A 9617-nucleotide genomic window follows, 5' to 3' on the forward strand; every position below is an offset into this window, starting at 1 on the left:
ATCAGTCTCTGTACAGAGGAGCTTACACTCTAATACCCCCTCCCCCACAGTCCCATCAGTCTCTGTACCAGAGGAGCTTACACTCTAATGTCCCCTCCCCCACAGTCCCATCAGTCTCTGTACAGAGGAGCTTACACTCTAATACCCCCTCCCCCACAGTCCCATCAGTCTCTGTACAGAGGAGCTTACACTCTAATGTCCCCTCCCCCACAGTCCCATCAGTCTCTGTACAGAGGAGCTTACACTCTAATGTCCCCTCCCCCACAGTTCCGTCAGTCTCTGTACAGAGGAGCTGACACTCTAACATAACAGCCATACATTATGATGTGAATATTTTGGCTCTCATCTGATTGGCTATCCCTGTTCTTCCATTAACCCCACGGTTCCCGTGTTGTTTCAGGTCAGCGGACACAATGTACGGTTGGCGGAGATTTTCGGGCCTGGAGGCTCCGTCGCCCCCCAGGAACTTTTCCGATTGCCCCAACGGCACCCTGAGATCCGAGTGGGTGTGGAACATCTTTAACGAGTGTGCGTCCGATGGGCGGGACGTGGCCAGCGTCATCCTGGGGCTCGTCTCCATCTTGTGCTTCATCTTCTCCTCCTTCCCGTGAGTAGTCACCTGCTGACTCGGCTCTGAGGTTCCGGCTGTGGGTGAGAATGTCGCTGACGTAGACGTTTTGTTGCTGACATAAGCTGTCACGTTGTACAGAGTGTCCGTCATCCTTCTACATGCGTGAGAAGCAGAATCACCGCCCTGGGGGGGGGGGGGGTCATTAGACGTCCTCACCGTACAGTCCTCACCCTGGTGGGGTAAATGTGGTGGGGGTGAGGGGGACTGAATGTATGTTTTGTGTTCAGAGACCGCCATCACCCGTCCTCTCTCCTTGCAGGCAGTACTACAAGTCATGTAAGACGGGGAACATGGACAAGGCCCTCTCTATCTGGTTCCTGTTGGGGTGGCTGGCCGGAGACTCCTGCAACTTTGTGGGGGCCTTCCTGTCGAACCAACTGCCAATCCAGGTAAGTGGCGCAGTCCTCGCGAATGACATTGTTACATTGTATTGAGGTGGTGTGAATGGAGCCCCAACAGACTGCATGCAGGCTTCCTTCACTGGACCAATGTGTGCCATACAAAGGATTGCCCTTTTCTCTTCCAATGTTGGTTTCAACAAACCTGCAATGGGGAAAAAAAAAGTTCCATGAGCCCATCGGCGGTCCCGGGACCAGCATGGCGGGTGCCGCCAGGTAGAGGAGAGGGAGATCAGCGAACAGCTGCTCACTGATCCCTCCCGCCCTCCTGATAATGACAGGTAAACTGTCACTTCTGGGTCCGGGGGTCACTTAAAAAGCTAAGGGAGCGTGGTCTGCCCTCCATTGGGTTTATTGGAGGACAGGGGAGACATTAGGGGTCTATTAGACCCCCGATATCTCATTAAAGAGAACCTGTTACCAGAAAATGCATCGCGTGTGTTGAAAAAAAGTTTAATGAACCGCTTCCACAACGCCTTATAGCAGAAATACTGCCACAGGGAGGCACGGGTGTGCAAAATCACGTATATAATACATGCGCCGTGTACACGCCCTACCCGCGCCGCCATTCGTGGCCTTGGCTGTTAATCACCGGGTCCCCGACGGTGATTCCCCGCCGGCACCCGGCGATCTCCAAGGATTACCGATGGGGGAGAGACCTGCATGTAAACAACACAAATCTCTCCCCTGTCAGCTCCTGCACACTGCTTTGTATGGCTCTGCATAGCAGCATGTGTACAGTGAAGCACACACAGCACACAGTTAACCCTTTGATCTCCCCAGATGTTAACCCCTTCCTGCCCAGTGCCATTAGTAGTGTCAGGGCTTTTTATTAGCACTGATCATTGTATTGGTGTCACTGGGGGTGTCAGTCACACTGAGTCAGTTCCCCTCCAGTGTCAGAATGCCCGCCGCAGTCCCTCTATAAGTCGCTGATCGCCGCCATTACTAGTATATAAAAAATAAAAAAACACATCCAATTCACCCAGCTGACTGGGCCCCCCTGGTATCCTGGGCCTCGTACATGAGGACTGGTGGTACCCCCTTATCCACGGCGCTGGTGTCAGTCATTCCACCAGCGTGCGCCATTTTTAAGGTTGGTTATCTATTTCCGCGGCACAACCTCATTTTTTATATTTTACCCAAAAATCGGGTTTAGGTTCCGTAACGTGAACCTTCGCGTATCTTTTTTAACTGAAATTTTGCGTTTCATAACCGTCCATGTGGCTGCCGCCATTTTATTCTCCAGGGTCTCCGCCTTCACGAAATATGGAACGTTTGGCGGATTTGTCGTCTTCAGGCCTCAAATGGTGTTTAAAATGTGTGCAAGGAACACAAAGTACAGCTCCAGGACTGAAGTGGTCAAAAAACCTGCAATGAGCCCCCATTGGTGTGAATGAGCCCCCCCACCCCATTAGGGCGGGTTATTTCATTAGAGGGCGGAGCCAGCAGGCCGCCCCCCCCTCCAATGTCTCCTCATTCCTTTGTCTCCCCCTGCAGGTGTACACAGCGATTTACTACGTGGTGGCCGACGTACTGATGCTCGTCCTCTACATCTACTACAAATATCGCAACCAGCGGACTGCGGGAGGTGAGTGTGCGCATCCTCATCATCATCATCCTCATCATCATCACCGCCATCATTCAAAGGGAACCCGCCGCCTACTGCAAATACAATTCTTCCCTGAGAGACGACACTACAGGCTGCTGCTACCAATCGCAATCGAAGAGCCCCTCTGATGCCCCCGTGTGCCCCTCTGATGCCCCTGTGTGCCCCCGTGTGCCCCTTTGATGCCCCCGTGTGTCCCTTTGATGCCCCTGTGTGTCCCTCTGATGCCCCGTGTGTCCCTCTGATGCCCCCGTGTGCCCCTCTGTTGCCCTAATGTGCCCCTCTGATGCCCCCGTGTGCCCCCGTGCGCCCCTCTGATGCCCCCGTGTGCCCCTCTGCCCCCGTGTGCCCCTCTGATGCCCATGTGCCTCTCTGATGCCCCCGTGTGCCCCTTTGATGCCCCCAAGCGCCCCTCTGATGCCCCCGTGTGCCCCTCTGATGCCCCCGTGTGCCCCTCTGATGCCCCCATGTGCCCCTCTGATGCCCCTGTGTGCCTCCATGTGCCCCTCTGATGCTCCGTGTGCCTGTTACCCCCGTGTGCCCTTCTGATGCCCCTGTGTGCCCCTCTGATGCCCCCGTGTGCCTCCATGTGCCCCTCTGATGCCCCGTGTGCCTGTTACCCCTGTGTGCCCTTCTGATGCCCCTGTGTGCCCTTCTGATGCCCCTGTGTGCCCCTCTGATGCCCATGTGTGCCCCTCTGATGCCCCGTGTGCCTCCATGTGCCCCTCTGATGCCCCTGTGTGCCCCTCTGATGCCCTGTGTGCCTGTTACCCCTGTGTGCCCCTCTGATGCCCCGTGTGCCTGTTACCCCCATGTGCCCCTTTGATGCCCCCGTGTGCCCCTCTGATGCTCCCATGTGCCCCTCTGATGCTCCTGTGTGCCTCTCTGTTGTCCCCGTGTGCCCCTCTGTTACCCCCATGTGCCCCTCTGATGCCCCCGTGTGCCCCTCTGATCTCCGTTTCAGTTTGTCTCTCGTTTGTGACTTCCCTGACTTTAAGCCCTGCCCACCCAATGACCTTATAAGGTGCTTTCGCTGAATAGGGAGGGGCTTAGTCGAGTCAAGAATTGGTAACATTGTGAATCCAGGCGAGGAGATTGGACAGCAATTGTACAATCAGATCTCAAGGTGTATGGCCGGCTTTAGGCGGGACTATTAAAGCTTCCGAATGTCTGACAGATTCTATTTCAGCCGCAACATTGTATCGGCTTCACACAATTATTGATATTCCAGAAATATCTCTACAATAAAATCTTTTCTCCGATTCGCAGCATCTCTCATCGTAAACGCCATCTGTGGATTCGCTCTGATTGGTTCCTCGGCTGCCCTGTTCCAGCTGGGTGACCCCGGATTGTCCGCAACAAACTACCACAGTTCTCCCGGTGGACGGCGCTTGCTGGCGGCAGACGACTCTGATGCCGAGGTTTGTATGTTATGGAGAGCGTTCACTACAAACACGCGGAATCTGATGCAGAATCCTCCCCGATTGGCTGCAATTTCATCCAAATTCTGAATCTGTGGCTTTAAAATTACAGACAATGTTTACCTCCAGCCCCGCCCATTTCACCACAGCCCCGCCCACACAAACTGGGGCTTGGAGGGAAGTTGTACAGCACAGGATCCTATAACAAGAGGCTGCAGCCCCACCCCTTTTACTGCTGTCCTGTCCACAAAAACTGGAGTTTGGAGGGAAGTTGCGTAGCACAGAATCCTATAACAAGAAGCTGCAGCTCCGCCCCTTTTACTGCTGTCCCGACCAAAAAAACTGGAGCTTGGAGGGAAGTTGCACAGCACAGAATCCTATAACAAGAGGCTGCAGTCCTGCCCCTTTTACAAAATGGAGCTTGGAGGGAAGTTGCGCAGAACAGAATCCTCTAACAAGAGGCTGCAGCCCCACCAAGGAGCACCCTGACAATCTGTCCATGGTGAAAGCATAAGCTTTATTACCCTGGCATGGTCACATGACTAACAACTGACCAATCGTATTATTTTTGTGACATTATTTGTTTTTTTTTTAAGTATATCCATAGAAAAAATGTTACATTTTGTTACAAATTGTTAAAAGGGTCAGTTTTTTGTTGCTGTGTTTCGAGGGAATTTGTCTTCATTTCCTGTCTCCAGAGACAACAGGAAGTGAGAAGAAATCCCCTCTCAGCTGTCCCCAGAACAGGTGACCTAATTGGAAGATTTCTTTCCGCTCACTTCCTGTTCTTCTGACAACAGTCTATTCGATTTCCTGTGACTTTCACGGACGAATTGAGAGGTCGAATCTCACAGACAGATCGAATCCTTCCATACACCATCCATAACTATCATTATAAATCAGATACATTTTAAGCTGTTCTTCGTGTGACCAGTAGGTGGCCCTCTGGTATAAGATTTGTTCCGTGTCTTCTAGCCGTTCAGCACCCAGGAGATCATTGGCTGTGTAGTTGGTTCGGTGTCCTCCATGTTCTACCTCGCCTCCCGCCTGCCGCAGATCATCACCAACGTGAGTTCCGTTCCCTGCCAGTCCTAAACATACAGTATAAAGACAGACGTGAGCGAACCCCTCCTCTAATGATGGAATTGAGGTGTCTCCAGTGAAGGGTCCCGGTAATACTCCGTCATACAAAGACGTTGTAGACAATTGGGGTCCTCCAGCCTTGTGGTAATGGTTTGGTGAAGACCCTTTTCTGTTCCACCATGACTGTCCCCCGTGTACAAAGCCAGCTCCATGAAGACATGGCGTGACCAGTATGGTGTGAAGGAACTTGAGTTCCCAACCTCAGGTCCTCATGTATCCCCAACAGGCCATGCTTTTAATCAACATCAATGGCTTTGTATTTATGATGGATATTTTATCTGAGGGAAACTCTGGTAACTTGGCCTGTTGGGCGTACTTGAGGACTGCAGTTGGAATCATTGCTGTAGAGAACTTTGCTTGTCCAACCTTGTGGTACCAGTTTGGTGAAGACCCTTTTCTGTTCCAGCATGATTGTCTCCTGTGCACAAAGCCATCTCCATAAAGCTATGGTTTGACCAGTTTGGTTTTGAGGAACTCGGGTTGTCCTGCACAGAGCCCTGACCTCAGCCCTACTGAACACCTTCGGGATGAATTGGAATGGCAGTTGTGAGTCAGGTCTTCTCATCCAACATCAGTACCCGACCTCACAAATGGGAACAAAGTCATCCTAGAAGATCAAAGGACGGGACCCATTGATTAGCCTCACTATGAGAAAGGACAGTGATTGGCCCCATCATGAGATGGGACAGTGAATGATCTCATGAGAAGGCAGAGCCATTGGACTCAACATGGGATGGGACAGTGATTGACCCCATTATTGGAGGGGACAGTGCTTGGCCTTATCTTGGGAAGGGACAGTCATTGGCCTCATCATGGGGCGGGACGGTGAATAGCCCCCTCATGGGACAGGATGGTGACTGGCCCCATTCTGGGAGGGGACAGTGCTTGGCCTTATCTTAGGACAGGACAGTCATTGGCCCCCGCATTGGACGGGATGGTAATTGGTCTAATCATGGGACTGGACAGTCATTGGCCTCATCATGGGGTGGGATGGTGATTTGGCCCCCTCATAGGAAGGGATGGTAATTGGTCTAATCATGGGACTGGACAGTGATTGGCCCCATCATGTGGTGGGATGGTGATTTGGCCCCCTCATAGGAAGGGATGGTAATTGGTCTAATCATGGGACTGGGCAGTGATTGGCCCCATCATGAGATGGGACAGTGATTGGTCTCCTCTCAGGACAGGACAGTGATTGACCTTCTTCTTTCCTTTTCAGTTTCGGAGACGGTCCACGGAGGGTCTGTCTCTCTCTCTCTTCTGTATGGTGATTTTGGGGAACTTGACCTACGGGCTCAGCATCCTCCTGAAGAACCCAGACAAGGGGCAGTCAGAAACGGATTATATCAAGCATCACCTGCCTTGGCTGATCGGGAGTCTTGGGGTCATGAGCCTGGACTGCATTGTATCCTTTATCACGTACAACTGTCATGCTGGTGTCAGTCCTTGCAGTGCACAAGCTGGGGGACCTGTACCTTCCTGCCACCACCATAATGTCCTACAGCCATTGGCTGATGCTTGGGGCTTAATATTAACTAGTCACAGGTATAATTCAACTCTCTTTTTTGAATGATATGGGCCCCCTAATTATTTATTCATGACCAATTCTCTCACCGATCTAACAAAAAAGAGAAGAGTTGAGCAATGCCTGAATTCCTCGTTGAAGTCTTTCTGCACATTTGGTTCCACAGGCAGTTGTCACCTCTTGTGATCCTCCATTATAAATGGAATTCCGTTACCTTCCACGTTGCTTTTCCTGACTCCAATGCAGATTATCATCCAGTTTTTCGTGTTTGGTGCGAAACGGTCAAAAGACAGTGAGCCAGAAGAAAGGGAACCCCTTCTGCATGCCGACAGGAGGGCCAAATGAGGACCACCGCTGCTCACGGTACGCCTGGCCAGACGAGGACCACCGCTGCTCACGGTACGCCTGGCCAGACGAGGAACACCGCTGCACACGGTACGCCTGGCCAAACCATCTCCTCTCCCAATCGAGGCAACCAATGCGGCTCCTCTCCAGGACCTCCGAAGAGTCAACACAAGCCGCATAGCCAAATTTCTGGACAGCCATACCTCATCGTCTCCGGGGCTGTTAGTGATTCTTTTAATCGCTTGTTAGGACAATTGACCTTTGGTAGACTTGCAGACTTTGTTCGGGTTCTCTAGAGATAGATTCGTTTACAGAAAGGGGCCCTTCAATGACAGGCCTCGGCTCATTAACTTTCAGAGAATAGTCAAGGGCTGTGTAATGGAGGATGCCTTCTCTGAAATCAGCCATGCCCTTGTACACTGCTTGTCGGAGGAGGTACCTATCTAGCTCCATGAGGGACTCTGGTAGGACGTCTGCTAACATCTCCCCTGATGGCTGGTTTGTCTCAGCACTTCTGGTTTCAGATCGTTCTTGGGCTGAGAGCTGCAAGTTAATGGTTGACTGTGGCGGCACCCCTTCCTAAGGACCAAGTCCATCTCAGAACTTCTGGCTTTAGAGAAGGACGCAGATAGTCCTTGGTTCTGAGAGCTGCAAGTTAATGAACTGAGAACTTGGAGATCATTGAAATGCTATCAGGGGAGGTTCTACCAGATACCTGTTCAGTTCAATGGTTGGCTGTGGCGGCACCCCTCCTAAGGACCAAGTCCATCTCAGAACTTCTGGCTTTAGAGAAGGACTCAGATAGTCCTTGGACTGAGAGCTGCAAGTTAATGGTTGGCTGTGGCGGCACATCTCCTAAGCACCAAGTCTATCTCAGAACTTCTGGCTTTAGAGAAGGTCTCAGATAGTCCTTGGACTGAGAGCTGCAAGTTAATGAACTGAGAACTTGGAGATCATTGAAAGGCGATCAGGAGAGGTTCTGCCACAGATACCTGTTCAGTTCATTGGTTAGCTGTGGCGGCACCCCTCCTAAAGGACCAAGTCCATCTCAGAACTTCTGGCTTTAGAGAAGGACTCAGATAGTCCTTGGGCTGAGAGCTGCAAGTTATTGAACTGAGAACTTGTAGATCATTGAAAGGCGATCAGGAGAGGTTCTGCTACAGATACCGGTTCAGTTCAGTGGTTGGCTGTGGCGGCACCCCTCCTAAGCACCAAGTCTATCTCAGAACTTCTGGCTTTAGAGAAGGACTCAGATAGTCCTTGGACTGAGAGCTGCAAGTTAATGGTTGGCTGTGGCGGCACATCTCCTAAGCACCAAGTCCATCTCAGAACTTCTGGCTTTAGAGAAAGTCTCAGATAGTCCTTGGACTGAGAGCTGCAAGTTAATGAACTGAGAACTTGGAGATCATTGAAAGATGATCAGGGGAGGTTCTGCCACAGATACCTGTTCAGTTCAATGGTTGGCTGTGGCGGCACCCCTCCTAAAGGACCAAGTCCATCTCAGAACTTCTGGCTTTAGAGAAGGACTCAGATAGTCCTTGGGCTGAGAGCTGAAAGTTAATGGTTGGCTGTGGCAACACCCCTCCTAAGGACCAAGTCCATCTCAGAACTTCTGGCTTTGGAGGACTCAGCTCTTGGTGCTCTTGTGTAAGTTAATGAGCTGAGGACCACCGAATAGCCTCTCTTTGGGGAGCAGAGGTTCCATCTCACCCAGAGTACATATTGAACCCCTTCCCACCTCATACTAGATAATATATAAGGGAATAGTCTGATATTTTTAGACCCCGAAGGTGAATTTTATGGAAACACATCGAACGTACGCGGTAAAATTGTTCTTGCTGTGAAGGTTTTATTTCGGTTGAGATGCCAAACTGCAGGGGAAAAAAAAGGGAAAATGATGTTTACAACAGTCTGGGAGCATTTTACATCGGGGGTTGTTCACTGCACGGTGCAAAATCTGCTGCAACTCTGCAGAGTAACCAATCGCCTTCCAAGTTTTATTGCACAAACCGAAGTTAGAAGCTGATTGGCTACCAGATTCTGAGTGCTCCAGTTTTAGGCTCGGTTCATAGGACCCCCCAAGTGGTGGCCATTGCTAATAGCACGCCGCCCCCCCACACTGGGAAGCACGCTGTAGTGCGGTCTCCAGAGCGGGCTGCGATTTCTGCTGCAGGGACGTTTTGCGAGGCGTGGCAGCCCATTCAAACATATGGACTACCACGCGGCGTCCCGCACTACGGCACTGGTGTGAACCGATCCTCAGTAGATCACCCCCATCGTCGTTTGTTTTGCGCAATCGATTCGAGAACGATTTCGGATATGGAGGGATATTTTTAGATTTTAAAATTGATATAACATTGCTGCTGCTTCAAATCCGATTTTTTTTTTTCTTTTCTTCCAAGGGACGAAAACGAACTAAAATCCACGTTCTTCTGTAGTTCGTTTTACAATGCTGACCACATTCGTTAACTGAATATTGCGAGATTTTAGATTGGTTTTATATGTGTGATAATCTTAACGAAATAATAAATATTGCGCTTTTGTA

The 9617-nt window shown here is 50.9% G+C and overlaps 1 protein-coding gene across 1 annotated transcript in view; it reads left to right on the forward strand.

The window, feature by feature from the left end:
- The window catches only part of SLC66A1 (solute carrier family 66 member 1), a 10735-nt gene extending 1118 nt beyond the window's left edge, over positions 1-9617 (forward strand). Inside the window, exons 2-8 of the mRNA XM_089667273.1 lie at positions 401-607; positions 891-1020; positions 2530-2620; positions 3908-4059; positions 5035-5127; positions 6422-6607; positions 6974-9617. Coding sequence (XP_089523399.1) covers positions 414-607; positions 891-1020; positions 2530-2620; positions 3908-4059; positions 5035-5127; positions 6422-6607; positions 6974-7072 — 945 coding nt within the window. The 5' untranslated portion in view covers positions 401-413 and the 3' untranslated portion in view covers positions 7073-9617. The remainder of the gene's footprint in view (positions 1-400; positions 608-890; positions 1021-2529; positions 2621-3907; positions 4060-5034; positions 5128-6421; positions 6608-6973) is intronic.

This window comes from Staurois parvus, unplaced genomic scaffold (assembly GCF_062004578.1).
Source record: "Staurois parvus isolate SC_StPar_1 unplaced genomic scaffold, SC_StPar_1.0 ptg003143l, whole genome shotgun sequence".
In the NCBI taxonomy this organism is placed as follows: domain Eukaryota; kingdom Metazoa; phylum Chordata; class Amphibia; order Anura; family Ranidae; genus Staurois; species Staurois parvus.